The sequence below is a fragment of the Fusarium venenatum genome (assembly GCF_020744135.1).
Source record: "Fusarium venenatum strain MPI-CAGE-CH-0201 chromosome Unknown EDB82scaffold_2, whole genome shotgun sequence".
Taxonomy (NCBI): Eukaryota; Fungi; Ascomycota; class Sordariomycetes; order Hypocreales; family Nectriaceae; genus Fusarium; species Fusarium venenatum.
Genome location: NW_027072130.1, coordinates 3,926,263 through 3,946,375, shown reverse-complemented (window position 1 = coordinate 3,946,375; position 20,113 = coordinate 3,926,263). Strand labels below are relative to the sequence as shown.

At 48.4% G+C, this 20,113-nt stretch overlaps 9 protein-coding genes across 9 annotated transcripts; 6 read left to right on the top strand and 3 right to left on the bottom strand.

The window, feature by feature from the left end:
- Positions 1-256: 256 nt before the first annotated feature.
- Positions 257-1,628, top strand: EDB82DRAFT_497975 (FAD dependent oxidoreductase). Its single transcript, XM_025734278.2, has one exon. The coding sequence runs from the start codon at positions 384-386 to the stop codon at positions 1,563-1,565; it is 1,182 nt and encodes a 393-aa protein (XP_025585100.1). The 5' UTR covers positions 257-383; the 3' UTR covers positions 1,566-1,628.
- A 191-nt stretch (positions 1,629-1,819) lies between these two features.
- On the top strand, positions 1,820-4,399 carry EDB82DRAFT_444575 (uncharacterized protein). Its single transcript, XM_025734277.2, has 7 exons — positions 1,820-1,971; positions 2,026-2,155; positions 2,206-2,261; positions 2,316-2,414; positions 2,468-2,766; positions 2,819-3,711; positions 3,768-4,399. Exons 1-7 carry the CDS (start codon positions 1,913-1,915, stop codon positions 4,245-4,247), a joined length of 2,016 nt encoding a protein of 671 aa, XP_025585099.1. The 5' UTR covers positions 1,820-1,912; the 3' UTR covers positions 4,248-4,399.
- On the bottom strand, positions 4,398-6,449 carry EDB82DRAFT_444573 (major facilitator superfamily domain-containing protein; the record flags this gene model as incomplete). Its single annotated transcript, XM_025734275.2, has 5 exons — positions 6,038-6,449; positions 5,507-5,984; positions 5,000-5,441; positions 4,705-4,946; positions 4,398-4,651 (listed from the first exon to the last, which is right to left on the bottom strand). The coding sequence occupies exons 1-5, from the start codon at positions 6,227-6,229 to the stop codon at positions 4,398-4,400; spliced, it is 1,608 nt and encodes a 535-aa protein (XP_025585098.2). The 5' UTR covers positions 6,230-6,449.
- Positions 6,450-6,927: 478 nt separating this feature from the next.
- On the top strand, positions 6,928-8,138 carry EDB82DRAFT_444570 (uncharacterized protein). The gene is made up of 2 exons (XM_025734274.2): positions 6,928-7,748; positions 7,794-8,138. Exons 1-2 carry the CDS (start codon positions 6,976-6,978, stop codon positions 8,101-8,103), a joined length of 1,083 nt encoding a protein of 360 aa, XP_025585097.1. The 5' UTR covers positions 6,928-6,975; the 3' UTR covers positions 8,104-8,138.
- A 2-nt stretch (positions 8,139-8,140) lies between these two features.
- Positions 8,141-10,908, bottom strand: EDB82DRAFT_497969 (glycosyl hydrolases family 31-domain-containing protein). Its single transcript, XM_025734273.2, has one exon. The coding sequence runs from the start codon at positions 10,799-10,801 to the stop codon at positions 8,258-8,260; it is 2,544 nt and encodes an 847-aa protein (XP_025585096.1). The 5' UTR covers positions 10,802-10,908; the 3' UTR covers positions 8,141-8,257.
- Positions 10,909-11,371: 463 nt separating this feature from the next.
- Positions 11,372-13,669, top strand: EDB82DRAFT_497967 (uncharacterized protein). Its single transcript, XM_025734272.2, has 5 exons — positions 11,372-11,501; positions 11,557-11,586; positions 11,640-11,671; positions 11,732-11,791; positions 11,841-13,669. The coding sequence occupies exons 1-5, from the start codon at positions 11,406-11,408 to the stop codon at positions 13,615-13,617; spliced, it is 1,995 nt and encodes a 664-aa protein (XP_025585095.1). The 5' UTR covers positions 11,372-11,405; the 3' UTR covers positions 13,618-13,669.
- Positions 13,670-13,691: 22 nt separating this feature from the next.
- On the bottom strand, positions 13,692-15,191 carry EDB82DRAFT_162552 (aspartic peptidase domain-containing protein). The gene is made up of 2 exons (XM_025734271.2): positions 14,872-15,191; positions 13,692-14,818 (listed from the first exon to the last, which is right to left on the bottom strand). Exons 1-2 carry the CDS (start codon positions 14,971-14,973, stop codon positions 13,766-13,768), a joined length of 1,155 nt encoding a protein of 384 aa, XP_025585094.1. The 5' UTR covers positions 14,974-15,191; the 3' UTR covers positions 13,692-13,765.
- An 897-nt stretch (positions 15,192-16,088) lies between these two features.
- On the top strand, positions 16,089-17,874 carry EDB82DRAFT_566443 (uncharacterized protein). Its single transcript, XM_025734270.2, has 2 exons — positions 16,089-17,678; positions 17,733-17,874. Exons 1-2 carry the CDS (start codon positions 16,170-16,172, stop codon positions 17,835-17,837), a joined length of 1,614 nt encoding a protein of 537 aa, XP_025585093.2. The 5' UTR covers positions 16,089-16,169; the 3' UTR covers positions 17,838-17,874.
- Positions 17,875-18,118: 244 nt separating this feature from the next.
- On the top strand, positions 18,119-19,875 carry EDB82DRAFT_566442 (uncharacterized protein; the record flags this gene model as incomplete). Its single annotated transcript, XM_065609827.1, has 2 exons — positions 18,119-18,742; positions 18,791-19,875. The coding sequence occupies 2 exons, from the start codon at positions 18,119-18,121 to the stop codon at positions 19,604-19,606; spliced, it is 1,440 nt and encodes a 479-aa protein (XP_065464705.1). The 3' UTR covers positions 19,607-19,875.
- Positions 19,876-20,113: the final 238 nt, after the last annotated feature.

The window sequence follows — 20,113 nt, the reverse complement described above, 5'->3', positions numbered from 1 at the left end:
CTATCGTCGAGTTAGGCCCGTAACGGAACGCGGGGTAGATAAGTTGGGGCAACTTATAGGTGGACGGAGAATCCGTAAGATTCCGTGTGGAGACGGATTCTTTGAATGCCCAGGATGAGATGACAGCAAACATTGAGACAGATGCTGAGACCAATTGGTTACGTTTTAGTAGCTTGCTCTAGAGAGGGGAAGATAACTCGGGCAAGCCTTCTCCGCATATCGGACAATATCACGAGACAGATGAACAAGTGTGGGGACGGATTTGAGGAGCGAAGATGGTATCTAGGCTAAGGTCATGTTATAAAGTTGCCTTGTTCAGTATCGGAATGAGAAATCATCTCAAAATATAGTGTCTTTCTTTCTCATCTATTACTACCATAGTCATGTCCAACAACACATTCAATGTCGCCGTAGTTGGCCTTGGTGCCCTCGGCAGCGGAGCAGCCTACCACGCCGCTATCAAAGGCGCCAGCGTCGTTGGCTTCGAGCAGTATGAGTTTGGCAACGTCTACGGTTCATCGCATGACACATCTCGCATTGTCAGAACATCCTACGGATCACCAGATTACGTGGCCCTCGCGCGTTCAGCCTACAAGGACTGGGCCGAACTGGAACGTCGCAGCGGTCTACAAATGCTGACCATCACCGGCGGCGTGGCATTCTTTCCCAAGACCACCACTGACGAGAATGAATTGAACAAGTTTGAGAAGACAATGACTGCTAGTGAGTTCATGAAGAGTTTGGATGCGAACGCCATTTCTTACGAATTGCTTGACTCGGTCGAGGTCATGAAGCGATGGCCGGCATTCCACATCCCCGAGGGTGTTCAGACGATATATACTGCAGACTCGGGTATCGTTCACGCATCAAAGTCAGTTGCGGCAATGCAGTATCAAGCTCGTGCCAATGGAGCCGTTCTGAAAGAGAAGACGCGTGTGGATGCAGTTATCCCTAACGAGAATGGGAAGGGCGTGGCAATAGAGACATCCAAGGGTCGTTTCTATGCCGACAAGGTCATTTTGGCTTGTGATGCGTGGATCAACAAGCTTCTTGCACCTCTGGGGTCAGAGATTCCGCTGACGGTCATGCAAGAGCAAGTCACATACTACAAGCCAGCTGACCTCAAACCTTTTGACGAGACTAAATTCCCCGTCTGGATTTGGGCTGGCGATCGGTATTACTACGGATTCCCCATGTATGGTGAGCCAGCTATCAAAGCAGGGCGTGACACGTCGAATAACTTTATGACACCCGAGAATCGAACATTTGTTCCTTCGGAAGAGTTGTTCAACGAGTTGACATCGTTCATGGGCAATCTTATCCCCGAGAAGGGTGAGCCTCTGCGAACCATCACATGCCAATATGCGATTACACCTGATCGACAGTTTGTGATTAGTCCATTGAAGAATAACCCTGATATCATTATCGGACTGGGTGGTGGTCACGCTTTCAAGTTTTCGCCAGCTATTGGACGTGTTCTTGCCGAGCTTGCCATAGATGGATCGACAAAGGAAGATATTTCCAACTTTGGAATTCCTAGATCATCAGCCGATAGTAAATTGTAGACAGAAGGATAGCAATTGACTTGTCTCTGAGATTTAATTATGAATGCAACACTGTTTACCTGCGACTCTATACTATGGCTTTGAACCCACATGTGGTAAAGTTTAGTCTACTAACTAATCCCAGCCATGGTGGGCTTATCGCAAAATTATGTCTCGGTTACAGACTATCAGCGGAATTTTACAAGCATCCGAACCTCTTTTTTAGCGGCTGTCACCCCGCACATGGACTCCTGTACTATACATGCCTGCTGCTACATAACAACACGAGACACCCTCCCAACTGCTCCTTTCTCCAAAATTGTTAACTTACTCAATCTTTAGCGAGATCACATAGACTACAACCAACTATGAGCGCACCAAGAAGAAGGCAATACAGACGAGCCACGCAAGCATGTGATAATTGCAGGTATGACTGGGCCGCCTTTAGCTAAAACAGAGGTGATTTACTAAGCTTTCGTAGACGCAAGAAGATACGCTGCCCTGGTGAAAGACCACAATGCTCAGCCTGTTCTCGTCTTCGTCAACATTGCTCTTTTGTAGAAACGGCCTCTGTAAGCGAGCAATCTACGAGCCAAGTAGACCCTACTGTGGTAAGACCCTTGACGGAGGCTCTTGGTTAATTCTCAACTAATCAGATAAGTCGAGCCGACTGGAGCAACTGGAAGATAAGCTTGACAATCTCATTAGTAGGGTTGTGTAAGTCCCATTAGATTGAGAATTTCAGAACCAATACTAACTGGACTACTACAGGCCCCAATCTATGCAGGAAACTACACCATCTTCAACGTCTGAAAGGCCAAACCAAGTGCTATCCTTCTCAGCAGTTACACCGCAACAGCAATCATTATCGTATGTCTTTTGTGACCCTTATGGTTTTGTTCTCCCATACTTATAGATAAAAGGACACCGGTATCGGTTGATTTGCGTGCGAAAGCAATCGGCTTTTATTTTCGACACATCCATCGACAACCCTTGTGGCTGTTCGACGACCCTCTCCAAGATTTATCAGATGAACTGATCCATGCTATTATGGCTCTGTTCTCCACCTACTATGCCTCCTCTCAAGAAAGAGAAGGCGTGGAGAGCCCCGGCGTTTACTATAAAGCTGCCCGTACAAGTGTCATGCTTACAATTGCTCAAGGGAGCATGACGATCCAGAGCAGTCAGACACTCTGCTTATTAGCGTACTATAATTTCATCAGTGAGGATATAATCCACAACTATCCGTACTTTATATACTAATAAGTGAGTAGTCGGAGATGTCACTACTGCTGGCTTTGATATATCCATCGCCAAGAGCATGCTCCAACTAGTTCCAGACAACGAACGAGACCCAGTAAGATTACTGAGTTTGCAAGCAAAATCAAGGGTCTTCTGGAGCATCCAATTTTTGAGCTACTCGTGCGGTGCTCCCGTTCTACTACCTTCGGTCCAGCAAGACGTCGACACACCACAGTTACTAACAGTTGAAGCCCGAGACCCGCTAACAAAATGCATCCCGGTTCCAAGAGCAGTAGAGACGGGTGTCCATGAGACACTTCCCGACGTATGGGCTCAGTCGCACAAGCTGTGTAGCCTCTGGACGGAGTTACGGCTTTATGTGGCAAGGTGTGTCGAGGGACGAGTCAAATATCCCTGGCATCCAGAATCAGATTACACAAAACTCTGCTCACAGGTCCTTGATATTGAGATGTACCACCCTGTCCACTTGAGCTACAACAGGGTCAAGTTTCCTTCGATATCGGCCCAGGACGCGCACACCAACCGTTCGGACCTACTCCCTTGGGTCAGAATCCAAGTAGCATACCACGCCATCCACTGCGTGTTGAACCATCCCTGTCTTTACACCTCGATGGCAGAGACCCCCAGGGAAAGACTAGGCGGCAACACCTTCTGGAGAGCGTCATGCGAGAAGGCTTTGAGACACTGCACCTGGATATCGAGACTTATTAGAACAGCCAACGAAAAGGGACTGAAGATCGTGGATCCTTTCCTTGCACAGGCAGCAGCCATTGCTTGCACACTGCATCTTTACTGGGCCCGAACGAGCGATACAAGGTTAAAGGCGTCTTCTCTAGAAAATCTGGATATCTGCCGCAAACTTGTCAAGCAAATGGCGGCATGCTGGCCAATTTGCAAAGCAATTGTACGTCTTTGGCCCAATTTGTATATATTTATAGACCGTAACTAACACCTTCCAAGGATACTGCCCTGGATCATTTTATCGAGTCGATAGAACGCCCGTTGCAAATCAACTCAGAGACAGCGTCTCCTGCAGCTGTGAAAACGTCGCTTATATGGATTTTACTAGACATGGCAGCTCCTCAATTCCCAAATTATAGGGATCAAACTGTCAATAGTCAGACTGTCTGGGCTACCAGTACCGAAGCCGCCGATGACGAAGCTGTCCCTGAGTCTGAGATGAACACACCGCCGACAGATATGCGCGAATCAACAACTTGCTATGCAACGCCTCCGAGGTGGATGATGGAAGGAACACAGGCTGGGTCGCAGATGGAGGTGGCTGATCGGGGACTTGATGAAACCGTATTGGCTTCAGTAGCAATCACCAACGATCATAACACTACATACGATCTTGCTTGGGGCGCTTGGGAGAATCTAGGGCCCATAGGAGAGAGCTTGTATATGAATGTAGAATGGTGGGACATGAATCAGTTCTGATGTATTAAAAGAAGTACCGAGTAGCTCAAGCACAAATTTGAATAATAAGCACCAAGGAAAAACATTAAAAATAAAGAAAAAGTGTTGAAATATCGTGACGAGATAATAAAGACAGCGCTGAAAAACCTCAATAACAAAACTCCCGTCTTATCAAGACGCGTTGTGGCCATAGGGCTCAAAAGGAAGAATAGTAGAGATTATAGCCAGTACAAGGAAGAGCGCAGCTGAGATATACAAGGGTGTTACAGTTGTAGTGTCCGCAGTGACAGAGATGACAGCAGATAACAAGCCCATGATACGATTCAGCGCGACGGCGACACCATTTCCGGTCGAGCGGTGCGCAGAAGGGAACACTTCGACAGTATATGCGTACAGTGTACCATAGTAAAGGTTGATGCAAACAGCTTAAGGAGATCAGTAAGTCTTCATATGTATCTAAAATCGGGAGGAAACATACAGATGCAGCTACTGATGGCGAGGTTCTGAGCTGGTGTCTTGATGATGGTGTAACAAAAGAAGAAGATAGCCGTTACAACAGCACCTACAACCATGGTGTATCGACGGCCGAGGAACTTGACTTCAGTCAGACCGGCTGCAATAAGAGGACCGAAGATGGCGCAGATGTTGGTGATGGTGTAGTCGCGCCATGTTTCGGTGAAAGAGGGTGCATAGTCGGGAAGACGGCTTCTGATAAGGGTCCTAGTTACGTTAGCTTAAATGTCTTGTAAGTAAAGGGAATAATATGGACTTACGGGAGGTAGAGAAAGAAGAGTGGGTATCCCAAACCGATCAATGTCCAAGAAAACCAAATAAGGGAGGTAGAAAGCGCGAGTTTTTTAGTAGAGAACAGGCCTCGGACATGTCCAACAAGGCTCTTACCCAAACCCTTGAGAGAATCAGGACGTCCACTTTGCTCAGAGGCATCAGTGGTACCACATGCTCTGAGGGCATCAACAGTCAGGGAACAGGGTCGACGGTACTTGGAAGCAAGGTTTTGAAGCATGGCAACAAGTTCTTCTTCCTTGCCAGATGCGACCAAGAACTTTGGAGTTTCGGGTAATTGAATGATAAGAATTCGAAGGGCAGACATGGCAAACATTAGAGCACCGCCTGTGAACATGATGAGTCTCCAGGCCTTGTTACTTTGCCAAGTACATGATTCGGTCTCGGCTGTGCATGACCACTCAGGTCGAGCTATTAGAGGCAATAGTCAGCTGCCTTTCTAACCATCAGCCAAGTGAGATAGTCAAGAGACTTACAGTAGAAGCCCCAGGCAATAAAGCCAGCACTGGCTTGTCCAATGCCCCACCATGCAGCCATGGCAGTGATAACCCACTGCTGCCTGGCTGGAACAAACTCGAGCATGACAGTAGGGTCCAGGACAAGGTTACCACCAGCACCGAAGCCTAGGATAGCTACCAAGACACAGAAACCTATCCAATTCGGACCCGCTCCTGCAGCGATCGTAGCGATGGCTGCTAAGAAAAGAGTCACATTGAAGGCGATCTTTCGGCCGATAACATCGGCACTAAAACCCCAGAATAAAGCACCGACCAAAAGGCCACCGTACAGGGCCATAGCATAACCGGTCGGATAGCCGCCATTTCCGATTTCGAGGTATGCTTGAGATGCCGCGACACTTTGGAGGAAAACGACGAGGGAGTCGGCGGCATAACCGAAGCCGGCGAGACAAGAGAGCTTCAGGTGGAAGTTTGTCCAACCAATCTCGTTGATGGCCTCAAGGATAATTAGCAACAGATATCGCAACGGAGATGACAAGGTGTGCATACCTCGTTTACCAGAAGGGTCTTAGCACTAAGAACAGGGTCTACAATGTTGCCGAGTTCATGGACAGTCCCGCTTTGATGAACAACATGGTACGATACATTGTCCGGAGTGTGGGTCTCCTTCTCTGTTTTTGCAATTCCGCCAGGGACAGAGTCTTGAACATTCGACATGGTGGAGATAGTATCCCGGTGCATAGAATAGTGTCAAAGAAAAGATGGTAATGGTTCGATTTTCTCCAGATACGGATGCGGCTCATCTGTCTTATAGATCCCAAACCGGTAAACTAAAACCCAAGGGATATCCTGGCCCCTTCTCCTCCAAGTTCGACATAGGAAAAGATACGCACACAGACATTACGCGGGGTAGTGCGAGAGAAATGGGTCAAATGATAGGGCACGGATGGGGACAAACGGGAGTATCGAGCTAAGACTGGACGTATCTCTTTAGCTTATGAACTAGCTAAGACTTGATATGGGGATTGATCTAGCTTCTGGCCCATATTACTTGGTAATGGTTATCCATGAGTTACATGCACGTCGGGAGACAATCCTTGCTGAGTCGGGATGTCACATTTCGGGACCATGTTGCACAATTCCGTCAAGGACGATTCATTTCCACGACTTGACTATTATGGTATCAGCTTAACGATAGTTCATAATGACCATCATAACTTGCCCAGCTTGTGGTTGAAGACCAGAGATAAGATTATAGGTTGGGTTGTCGCGTCAAGCCACGATGCAGTAGGCCGAAGGCGGGACACGGACGGGGGCGGATTCTTTCCGATACTTCCTTGCCCCTCGGGATCAGCACGGATTCTCCGACTGAACGGTTTCTTGATGTTACTTGTGACTTGGCGCATAAACGCCTTGGTGATAAAAAAAGAGTAAATCAACGGTCCCTTTGAGCAGCATCACTTGCCCAGTGTACAATTCCTGCCAATATGACTTTCCACGTTACTCATTCATTTGTCTCTTCCATCTTTTCCATCGCCGGTTTAGCCGGACTTTTGTCTTTACTTGCGAGGTATTTGTCGTCAACTCGCTCGCCAAAGCCGGTTGAGACCAAATTCGTCCAAGACTTCAAAGCTACAGCGCGAGCTTTGCCTTCTTCGTGGTACAGATCCAAGGAAATCTACGAACTCGAACGCCGCGCCATCTTTGCTAAGAAATGGATCTTTGTCAGCCACAAGATTAGACTTTCTGAAGCCGGATCTTGTGTCGAAATCAATGAAGCTGGCTTCCAATTCTTCCTCATTAAGAACAAAAACGGCATCATTGAGGGTTTCCGCGGCACAGCTAAAGAACAGACATCTCAAGGTGCCAAGGTCCCCATCCATGTACACGTCGATGACAAGGGGTTTATCTGGGTCAACCTCGATCCCTCCAAGACCCCTGAAGACTGGTCGATTGAGTTCAGAGACATCGACAGAATGAAACGACACGAATCCTTCAACTTTGATGACTACAAGTTCGACCATACCTGGGGTATGAGTGGCGATTACAACTGGAAGACACTGGCAGATAACTACAACGAGTGTTACCATTGCAAAACAGCCCATCCTGATGCCGCTGCTATAGCGGACCTCACAGCATACAAGGTGGATCCAAAAGGTGGCAACATCGAGCACTTCGCCAATGTGAATGCTGAAGCAGAAAAGTCTGGCTTAATGGTCGTGAGCAATTACTACTTTCCCAATGCTTGCATGACTGTCTCGTGAGTAATCCTTTCGGCAACACATTCCAAAGCTAATATTCCTAGCCCTAACTTCTTCTACCTGATGCGCTGCGTTCCTACTTCGGTCGGAAAATGTTCCATGGAATACGAGGTCTACCGACACAAGGATGCTACCGACGAAGGTTTCAAGACGATCGATGAAATGTTCAAGAGGATCCTAACAGAAGATAAATGGCTCTGCAATAATGCTCAAAAGAATCTCAACGCCGGTGTTTTTGTGAACGGAGAGATGCATCCCAAGCTGGAGCAAGGACCTCTCTACTTTCAGCATCGGGTCCGAGGTATCTTGACTGCTCATCGTGAGTTGGAAATGAAGGTTGGAAGGGAGCTTTAAGGGCTTGGGGCCGTATATACTTGGGCGTTGGATAGAACAGGAGTTGAATCATGTACACGATTTACCAACGGAATAAAGACTTGATGAGTGACATTACCGAGAAAGATAACTTTTTGAATTTAATTAACTAGCTATAGTAGATGTCTTGCAGGGCCTACTTCAGCTCAAACTTGGCTCTGCCCTCATCGCTCACTCCCAAAGACACAACTTCTTTTGACTCCTCGCTAACAACCTTCCTTTGATCACCGGGTGGTAGAATAACAACAAGGGTCTTCCAAGGCGCTTCAAATCCTGAGCTCTCATCTCTTGAGAACTTGACCTTGATCTCAGCCTCTGTCGCAGTATAAGAGAGGGTGTAAGAAGAGATCTTGTTCTTAGTAGCTGCCGATGTTCCGTCGTCCTCGTACCATGTAGTCTCGTGCCACTTGCCACCCTTGGACGCCTTCTGGGGAGGGAAGATTTCGACGGCTCGGTAGTCATCGAGGGGAAGGTCTGCAACGTTCTCCTTCTCACCGGGCGAAAGGACTTGGACGTCGCGACCGATCGGGATGGCGCGGCCGACCTTGCCGAGAACAGGTATACCGGCGCCTGACCACTCGGCATCAATGTCAACCCATTGGCCGGCTTCGAGGTACTGGTAAGGTGCGTTAAGGTTCAAGTAACCCTCATCATTGTCGGATGCCTTGGGAAGGTAGATTTTGGCTTTGCTAGCTCCAGATTGGAAGACTCCGCCAACAAGCATAGAGTCACCCAACCAGTACTGTGTCTCTCCATCAAGGAGGTTCCAGACTTCGGGGTCAGACTCATAGCCCCAGCCAACCCATCTCTGAGGAGGTAAAGCACTCTTGTGGCTCTCGAGGGCGAGGGAGTAGATATAGGGAATCATAGCGTAACGGCGCTTGATAGTCTTGCGTACGAGATGAGTGATGGAAGGATGCATCCATGGTTCAATAACATCGCCAACAGAGTTGTCCTCGCCAGTCTTGAAGCAGTTGATAGCAAATCGTGGAGAATAAATACCCAATTGAACCCATCGGAGCAAAAGCTCTGGTGAGGGCTGGGGACCTTCAAAACCACCAATATCGTGTCCATAGCACTGCATCAGGCACATACCAGCAGTAAGAGACAAAGCCGTGGATCCTCGCATGCTGTCCCAGCTAGTGGTGTTGTCGCCACTCCAGGAACTACAAGCATAGCGGAGAGTACCAGCTGTGGCGCTACGTGTAAGGACGAAGGGGCGAGAATCGGGGTTCACGGCTAGAAGGGCGTCGTGTGAGGCCTTGCCGTTGAGTTCGGTGTGGAGACTACGTCCCCAGAGACCGACTTGGGGTCGCTTTTCGAGACCTTCAGGGACGTTAAGGATGTCCTTTCCGACGTTGAGAGCACATTGCCACTCGTCATCAGGAATAGTGTACTCGTTGTTGTCATTCCACATGCAATCAATACCTTCCTCCGCTAGCTTCTTAATACCATTGTACCACCAGTTGTAGCCGGCTTCAGAGGTAAAGTCAATGTGTCCACCATCGTCCCTCTCACCACCACCAGCGCTCCATAGCTTTGTGACAGCCGCCTTCTTGGTGTGTGAATCAGTGAACAAACCACCGGCCTCTTTGAGCTTCTCGTACTCTGGGTGAGATGCTGTGAGGTAAGGCTTCACGTTGGCAATGAGACGCATGCCGAGCTTGTGGTATTGCTTGATCCAGTCTTCAGGGTCGGGGAATCGGTGGTTGTTCCAGGTGAAGACATGTCTGTTCTTGGGAGGCTTCTCGGCCACGGTATAACCGGAGGACATCTGGTAAGCTGAACAGGGAATATCGTGTTCCTTCATCTTGAGCGCCAGCTCGATGAGAGCTTCGCCTGCAGGAGGGCTGTCGAGCATAGAGTACTTCATACCACCAGACAGGTATCCGAAAGCCCAACGGGGTACAAGAAGAGGGTAGCCCGCAAGCTCAGCGTAGGTCTGGACAATATCCTTAATAGTCTTGCCGGTGATGATGTACTCCTCAAGACCACCAAAGTCCTGACGATAGACCTTGTAGAAACCCCACATACCGTCCATTTCCGAGCCGATGGAGTATTCGCCACGAGTGTGGCTGGTTGAGAACATGGCCACACAGCCTTGAGGGGTAGCATTGATCAGAAGAGGGATGTTCTTGTACAGAGGATCTGTTCGGTGCACGTCGTATCCAAAACTGTCGGTGGCGGAAAGCTGGAAGCGTCGACCAGAGAGGTCCATAGGAGCAGCCTTCTCGCCCAATCCAGCGTGAAAGGTCTTGCGGTTATACAAAGTATAATGCGCAACTCCGTCGCCGTTTATAGCATAAGACCTGTTGGGCAAGTCTTGGAGGATAGGTGGCTGTCCGTCAAACCCGACTGAAAGCAGAGGAGTTTCACCAGAGTAGTCAACGTTGGCAATGACATCGCCGATCTGGATCTTGATGCCCTTCTCAGAAGAGGTCACGTTAGGCTTGGCGCCGTCCAGCTTTGTCTCAGCGCGGGGGACGCTGGGATGAGGAGGTGTAGGGTGAGTTGGAGAGGTGAAAGTTGTACGGAAGACGTTAGGGCGGACGGCTTCAAAGGAGAATTCGAAAGGAAGGCTGGAGTCATTGCACTTTAGATGCACTGAAGGACTCGATGAGTCTTTGGTGGCAGAGGTATCTGGCCCCCAATATGTAGGGATACGTTCGCATTGAGGCATGATAAAGGTTTGTCAACGATAGGAATATATCTTGATGAGTGAAGATAAGATGATTGACGTATGCGGGGGATGCTTCTTCTTAAATATGATCAAGTCGTATACTCAGCGGGGAACCTTTGCTTCACGATGGTCTCATTTCTAAATGCCGACCGGACTTGTAACGCATATTCCGTTGTCATTTTTCGGAGAATCGTGATCATGTCCGTGGCTGTGACGTTTCCATTGCCGGTATGTTAACCGAGACCGGAGAAAACTGACCAAGTCCGAACGCTAACAGGCTATCCCCATGGGGTTGTCCAGCATGATGCTGGCATGCTACAGCAGCAGTTGTACCTCAAAGGACTCTCGGTTTTCTTCTTCTAATTCTTCTGCAACTTGATCAGGCCATAGGCTTCAGAGGTTGACGTGAGTTTGTCAAAATTGTTGTTCTCACTTGTTGCGACATGAAAAAAAAAAGCCAGCCAGATCAGGTTAGTCGGAGTGTTGTCCGCATCTCCACACAATCTTCGCGTGACCCTATCAGTTTCTCCTCACATTTGCTTTGCTGCACTAACTCTATCCCCGCATTATTGTTGTCGGACTTTTCCTACTATCGCCGCTCAGCATGGTCTCAAACGAGGTCCAACACGGAGAACATTCGACCGATCATCGGTCAGCTAGTGAATCTGCACAACCTCGTGCTCGTAAGAAACGAATCCCGGTATTTCTCATTCTGACGCCGCTTTGACTGTGCCACGAACTAACTTGGTATCAAGACGTCGTGCGGCTCTTGTCGCCAGAGCAAGGTATACAGACATGGCATGGCAACTCTATGATAAGATAATAACATGGTTGCTAGGTTAAGTGTGATGGATCCCGGCCGTGTTCTCGGTATGATCTTTTGCCTTTGTAGTCTATACATCAACCTGAATATATACTAACAACGTTCAGATGTCAACAACTCCAGAAAACGTGCAATTTTGTTGAGAAGCCCAAAGAACCCCATGAATTGTCTGCTACCCTGATAGAGCGACGGGAAAAGGAACTAACGGCCGAGCAGGAGAATAGAAGCTCTGGAAAAAGAGATCGAGTCACTGAGAGCACGTCTACCACCAAATGCACCCAATACAACCGGACCACTTACCCAGAACTATGTGTCTGACCTAGAAAGACCACTCCAGTTCAGCGGTTTAAGAACATTCAATCCCCCTTCAGATATCAACTTCGCGCATGCATCAAATATTCCATCTCAGCTGGCAGTCTCCACTAGCACGAGCTCCCCAGAAACTACATCTCATTTTCCAAGACCATCCAAACGTCCCAGATCATCATTCGAAACGGAGACCCCGGCTGCTGCCAACATCTTCACCGATGATGATTTGAGTAACGAAGAAGCTGAGTTGTACTTCAACGCCTTCTTTTCTGGATGTGATCGCTACGTTCCTGTTTTTGATCCGCGTTACGACTCCCTTCCGGCAATTCGCAGCCGGAGTGATTTGCTGTTCAGCACCATATGCTCAGTGGGATGCCGTGTTCTGAATGGGACGAATTCGAGATGGCGAGCTCTTGCATTGAGAACACAGCGTATGCTCAACGCTGCAATAGCAAACCCATCGACGGGCAATCTTGAGACTGTTCAGGCCTTGTTGGTGCAGGCATGCTATGCCGGTGAGAGGGCTATTCTCATAGCTATTGCGACGCGTATGGCCATGGATCTGGGCTTCACGGAAGCATATGACACACTTGTGGCCGAGTCTGTTCTCGGTGATACACTGTCCAATGGCGAACAAACGATCATCGAAAACAATTTTACGCGTATGAGAAAAGCACGGGTTTGGCTTCACCTTCTCGTCCTGAGTTATATCCTTCATGTTGATGCTGGAGGTGTGCCAACATTTAAATTCAGAGGCGCCTCACGTCGGTGCAGAATTCTACTTCAAAGCCCTTTCTCCACGGGCATGGATCACTACCTCTTTGCCCAAGTAGAACTTAATGTTCTTCGCGCGAAAATATACGCGTCTTTACCACAGAGAGCGAACCTCGGCGACAGCGAAATCATGGACTTGGTTAAAGATGCCAAACTCGACATAGATGTTTGGTTCCATGATTGGATACGCATTTCGGAACCACATCATCAAGCTATGCCGTGGTTTGTACCGAACTTGTCGGTCCAGAGATGCTGGGCTGATAACATGGCTCTTTGTCGCGCGGTACGAGCTGCGGGTGTGGAGAATGTGAATGTCATGTCAGTTACCCAAAAGACCATTCTTGACATGACTAAAGCATCACTGAAACAACATCTTGACATAATAATCCAAGAACCGAGGCTTTATCTCAAGAGCATCCGATACGCTATGGACTTTGTGTGGGCCAAGAACACTTTTTGTTGTTTGCTTCTCCTCAAATTATCCGCTCTGCTTCCAGAAAAGGACGATCACCAATCACAACATGACTTAGTCGCCAAAGCGAGTATTTTGCTGAACGAACTGGAGATGGCTGTCGCTGGTGGATTGAAAGGTGACAGTCGCTCAAATACAAGTGTTCTATACCTTCAGCTTTTGAAGTTGAGCATTCAAAAGTATAAGCGAGGACTTAACCTAGACTCGGACGATGCTGTGGAGGTCGACGCGAATCAAGAACGACAAGCTGGGGGGTACACGGAACTAGAGTCATTTGTGCCTGATCAATTCGTGTTTGAGTGGGACTTTCCAGGGCTAACGTTGTTCTCGTCGCCGATCAATGAGTCTGCGTGGTTAAATGAGTTTCTCACTGGTGGCCAGGACTTTGGGGAGAATGGAGGCAGTATTAATTGGGCACTTATTGACTTTTCGATGTGAGGGGGTGGTGCATTTTTAAGTTGGGCTCCATGTATTCATTTGGACATCATTATATAGTAGTATTATGTAACAATTGATTTTGGGCACTTTATAATGGACGAGATGCATCCGGTCCAGCATTCATGCTAATCCGACTCGTGATATAAGCCTAGAAGCCCTCCTTGAGGTAGCCGAAAGACAGTTGAGGGTTCATGAATCCAACCTCACCGGGGAAGAGGCTGTAATCCCAAACGGTGTAAAAGTTTCTCAAGAACAGGGTGCCGACAAGAGCATATCCTTCAGGGCCGTCTTGGAAAGGAGGCCAGCAAGCATCCTCGCGCTCAGCAAAGCCAGGGCGACGGAGCTGATCACCTCGAATGGTGACGTTCTTCTCGTCGCCGTAATAGCCAATCTCAAAGGTAACAGACCAGTCCTTGGTGAACTCGCTGCAGAGGGGGGTGTGCTCTCCCTTGAGAATGGCAGTGTAGTTCATGCCAATGGACTCGTAGATGTCGTTGATCATAGACTCGGGGAATGTGATGCTTGAAGCGCCCGTGTCGAAGACGACGCTCATGCCGTTCATCTCGGTTCGCTTCTCATTTCGGTCGGTCTTGCACTTCTTCTTGTCTTGCTTTCCAGTGGTGCTGTGGATGATAGATCTCCAAAGGTCGTAGTCCCCATTGGTGGCGGTCAGAGGGACAGAGATCAAGTCGCCCTCAACGTACTTGTCCTCTCGTGATCCTCCGAGGGTCAAGACGCCCTTGCCGGGCTTATCGCCAGTATCATCTTCGCCGTCGTAGTAGATACCGAAGCGGGGCTTGTCCATAAGCTTCTGCTCCATCAAAGACTCAAAAATAGGTGTGGCATTGCCATCCTGGATGCTGCCGAATCCAAGGCCCATGAAGCCATCAGCCGCAAGTGCTGTCCAGGTGCTCTCGTTGGCAGCGATGAACTTGGAATCCCACTTTAAGCCACCAGCTGTGAACTTGTCTTGGATGGTAGGACCGACAATCTTGCCGCCGAGATAGTCGATGTTGGCGTCATCGCCTGTCTTCTTGCCGGTAGAAGATTCGGTGAGGTTGTATCCATTTCGGTTACCCTTGTTGACATGGGTGCAAGTCTCGGCGCACTCAGCGTCGACCATCCAAGCAGAAGAACTTCCAGTATCGAAGAGAAGACGGGCAGTTTGTGCGGGTGTTCCAATACCAAACTGTACCATTTTCTGTTCAAGTTAGTCCATTTGCAACTGGCCTGTAGAGATTCCGATCGACATACATAACCGTCCTTGACAATAATAGGCATATCCAGGACATCGGCCGAGGCCAAGCCCAGGACAGAAGAAGCCAAAAGGGCTGAGGCAAAACGAGTGACAGTCATCTTTTTTTTTGTCGAAGATCGATGATAAAGGTGAATATCATTCAATGTAAAGAATGTCGTGGTTGCGCTTTTCTTATAAACAAAACGCGCTCTGACCGCCGTCGCGGCCAAGATTGAGTGGGTTAACAGGACCCGTAAACACGAGGCAATCTCGGATAATCCGGGATATTTTTAGTAGTTGCATGGCGATGTCATGAGGCATAGTCTGTGCTTGCTTTTTTTTGTTATGTGGTTTATGCAATTGATCGGTATATTTACGCTTGAGTGTTTCAACTTTAACGGTTACTTTGGTTTGCTTGATGATATGACATCACTTGGCTTAGCAGAGTTCTCTTTGCCCTAGAGAAATTATCCAACTCTAGAGTGTGTCAGCAAACAATTGAGCAGGGTTGACTCGTGCTAGAAGCCAAGCAATCATCTAATTGGTTAAACAGCCATGGCCATGTTGATCAGGTACGATTTGGACTTGGGTCCAGTGGCAATACATTCCACTATGAGTCTAGTGTTAAACTGTCATTGCCGACATGACATGTTGCCTGTCAAGGGGGGGCATCGGCTCTTTATAATTTTTAGCCCGCAATCGAGAAATGAGATAATGCAACACAAACAAGAACCCAATGATCAGATGAGATAAGGCACGCTTTGGACTCGGTACTGACACTCCTTCTGGAAATATTCCATTGTTTCAGAAAGAGAGTTATACCCAACATCGCTAGATCCGTCTCAGCTAAGCATGAATAATTCATCAACTTGCAGGGATATGTCCCCATTAAATCCGGCTGTTCGGAACGGGCTTTGCCAACTACAGTTTGAACTGCCGACTTGATCACAAAGCAAACTCTGTTGTCTGCGTAGGAAAAACTCTTAACCACTGTATTCGCAACGAAAGCCGAGAAACCAACAGTAATAGTGGATGTCACCGGTTTTGTAATCAGGGTACTAGACTGACTAAGTACTCTGACAGATGTGAACCGTTGCCTTGGTTCTAGTTTTTCACCCGATGAAACCTTAAAAGCAGGGTTCTAAGAAACAGATGACGGAGATGCGATGGGGCAACTACAGTAAATGGGGTGTATGAAGAGATTATCAATCTATCATCATTATAATAAAAGGGAATGTCGATTCCCATCTTTGTGAATATTCCCCAATTCCCATCTAATTACCCACATTCATTCTGGCTGTAAACCAGCTCAATCATGCGTTTCTCTTCCATCTCTAACCTCGGCCTCGTCGCCCTGTCGACTTCAGTTATCGCTTCAGGCCGCGACGCCAAAGAGACCTACGATTACATTGTTGTCGGAGGTGGTCCATCTGGAATCATCACTGCTGAGCGACTCTCTGAGACAAACAAGAAGGTTCTCCTTCTTGAGCGTGGCCAACGGGGCCCTACCATCAACACTGGATCCAACCACTCTCTGCCATGGGATACCTCCCTCACTCCCATTGATGTTCCTGGCCTTTCCGCTGCTGTCGGTGGTCTCGATCTCTGGAATGAGTATATGTGCCCTGACACTGCTGGTCTCGCTGCCTGTGTTCTTGGAGGCGGTGTTACTGTAAACTACATGGTATTCGTTCACCCTCCCGAGCGCGATTTCAACGACAAGTGGCCAGTAGGATGGAAGTGGGATGACGTTGCACCCGCTGCCGAGAGGCTGTACGCTCGCAACCCTGGTACCACTCTGCCTTCCAAGGATAACAAGCGCTACGACACTGGCCTTTACAACACCCTATCCTCGTTCCTTAACAAGGCTGGATGGAAGTCTGTTGATATGCTCAAGCAGCCTAACGAGAAGCACCAAGTCTACAGCTGGCCTTCATGGAACGTCCAAAACTCCCTTCGAGCTGGACCCGTCAGGACTTACCTTCCCCTCGCTGAGAAGCGTGACAACTTCAGCCTTCGCATGGGCACCAAGGTCATCCGCGTTGTCCGATCCGGCTCCCACGCCACAGGTGTTGAGGTCGAGACCGCCGATGGTAAGAAGCAGATCATCAACCTCTCCAAGAACGGCCGCGTCGTCCTCTCTGCTGGTGCCATGTCCACTCCCCGCATCCTCTTCAACTCTGGTATCGGTCCCAAGAAGCAGATCCTCAACGCCAAGAAGTCTGGTGTCACCCTTCCTGCCCAGCGAAACTGGATCGACCTTCCCGTCGGCAAGGAGATCAAGGACCACCCTATCTTTGCCTTCAACATCAAGACTGATGGAAAGTGGGGCATGCTCGACACCGACAGTGTTCTCAACGGTACCGACACCAAGAACATCAAGCTCTTTGAGGATTCTGCCTCTGGTGTTTTGACCCAAGGTCGTCATCGCCTGATCTTCTTCACTTCCCGCAAGGGAACCGATGGCAAGACCCGTTACTTCCAGGGCTCTACCTCCGCTGCTGGTGATGGTGTTATCTCCATCAAGGTTTACCTTACCCACGGTTTAACCTCGTCTGGCGTTCTGGGACTTGACCAAGATGGAAAGACCGTTTTCGAGAAGACTCCTTACCTGACCACTAAGGCCGATACCGAGGCTTCCAAGGCTTTCCTTGAGGAGTTTATCACCTCCATCACTGACAAGTCAACTGGTTACACCCTCGAGGGCGACACCACCATCGATGCTCTCCTCGAGAAGCCTGACCAGGGGGACCATTTCATCGGTACTGCCAAGATTGGCTCCGTCGTTGACACCAACACCAAGGTTTTTGGAATGGACAACCTTGTAAGTTTATATATCACTTGAAATTCCTTCTCAGATGCTAACAATTATACGCAGTTCATTACCGATGCTAGTATTCACCCTGACCTCGCCACCGGCAACATTCAGACCATTGTTATGGTCACCGCTGAGGCGGCTGTTGCTAAGATTCTGGCCTGTTAGTTGGGGAGTGTGACCAAATGCATGCATATATAGACGCATTGACTACTTGATTAATGACCGTTATGGCTGTTTAATTCAAATTTATATTATTCTTCCGTTACTTCGCTTCTCTCATCTACAGTGTTGTGTGTGGATGATTTAGTCACTGTTCCAATAATGCCCCTCTTCACAGAAGGCGTCCCAACCAAACAAAGGTGCCCAATACTATCCGCATTTTCTCTAGCGATATCCTGTCCACTTTGCCTTTAAAAGGCATCTCCATATCATATGGCTTCTTTGAGATGGCAGCTAGACAAGATTCTGATAATCTTGCTTGGGACCGAACCGACGCACTCTGGAAAGACGCGGTGAAACATGTTCAATTGACATCCACATGTCGCAAGATTGAATCTTTCGCTGAGAGGACTTTCGGACAAACCGCCACTCTGATCCCTCCGATAATTATCGGCGGTTTCAACGTTTTATACATTGTTCGAGTTGATGTGCTCTCTGAAAATGTTCTTGTGCGTCTGCCTTGTCCTAACCAAGCTGTTTTTCCTGCAGAGAAGACACTCGCAGAAGCTGCGACGGCCGCGTATATAAGCCAGCACACGCAACTCCGAGTGCCCAAAATCTTATACCATGGCGTTGACTCTGATATTGGACCTTTCATGATTATTGAAGAACTTGGGTCTCGGCGAGGGATGGGTCAAGCGCTCGAGGTTCCTCGTAAGGACCTTAACAATCCAGCCATCTTGCAATCCGACATGCCGGAAACAAAGCTTAAGAGTTTGTATGCTGAGATGGCACGGTGTATGTTACAGTTGGCGCAACCAGAATTTTCGTGCATCGGAGCTCTTGTCGAGGTCTCCCCGGGTTCCCACATTGTGTTGGGAAGACCCATGACCCTCAATATGAACAACATGGTTCAGCTTTCAAACATTCCCAAATCGGTTTTCCTGTCTGAATGAAAGATTTATAATACTGCTGATGAGTGGTACACGGCGTTGGCTGAAATGCAAATGGCCACTCTGGTCTTTCAGCATAATGACGTGGTGTCATCTGAAGATGATTGCAGAAACAAGTATGTCGCTCGACAACTGTTCCGCAGATTGGCCAAGCAAGGTCAACTGTCCAGCTTTGGGTTCGCCGAAGATAATTGGTCTACCTACTCCAAGCACACTGGACCAAAGTTACCGTCACCAGACTGTTCAGGTTCCTTCCGCCTCTGGTCAGATGATTTTAGACCGGCCAATGTCCTTGTTGATAATCATGACCACGTTCTCGGAGCTATAGATTGGGAGTTTGCCTATATCGCGCCGACACAGTTTGTTTTGGACTCGCCTTGGTGGCTGTTACTCGACACACCCGAAATGTGGGATGCAGGCATCGACGATTGGAGTAAGATCTACGAAGCAAAACTAGATATCTGGATTTCAGCAATGCAAGAGGCAGAGCAAGAGATGAGCCCAGGTTCTTTTGTGCTTTCAGCGTACATGCGAGAGAGTTGGACGACAGGTCGTTTTTGGCTCAACTACGCTGCTAGAAAGAGTTGGGCTTTTGACGCGATCTATTGGAAGTACCTCGACGAGAGGTTCTTTGGTGAAAGAGAAGATGGTATCCCCACTGAAGAAATGTGGAAGACGAGGGTCCACCTACTTAGTGAAGAGGAGCAAGCGACAATGAAGCCGCTGGTACAAGCCAAAATGGCCGAGGCCAAAACACGGGTTCTGATTGAGTGGGACGCTGAGGACGCAAAGAAGCATATTTCTTCTTTCCTCCTTGACTGATCATCACGATCTGAACCACTGGAGCGGTATGCGTAGTGGTGCCTTGATCAACAGGCTTGGCAGTGTACATCCCCTTCTGTATGCGACTTAGTCTGCCACTGTCGGCTCGTGTTGACGGGTCCTGTCGCATTTGGTCTCAGTTGTCACAGTGGTCAGAGCGCGTTTTGTGGGTAAGATCCCCTCGGGTTACTTCGAGTCGCCGACTTCTGTAAAGAACTGTCTCAGTATTGGTCATCTCACAGCTGTTGATCCAGACATGCCCTTGGCGTTATTCTACAAAGCTCCTCTCACGCGCTTTCCACCTCGTGTAGTACTGAATAGGAAGAATAAGATGCTAAATAAATTGTGAAATGATAATGAACCTCCCGTGTTGCTTTGTACCGAGTGCGTTTCTTGAACGAAATTCATCTGTTGATCCGGTTGACAGACATAGCTTTTGCTAAACTTATATAATAGTCTTTTTGTTAGATATCTTACTGTTCTGACATTTTTTCTAAGCAATCTAAT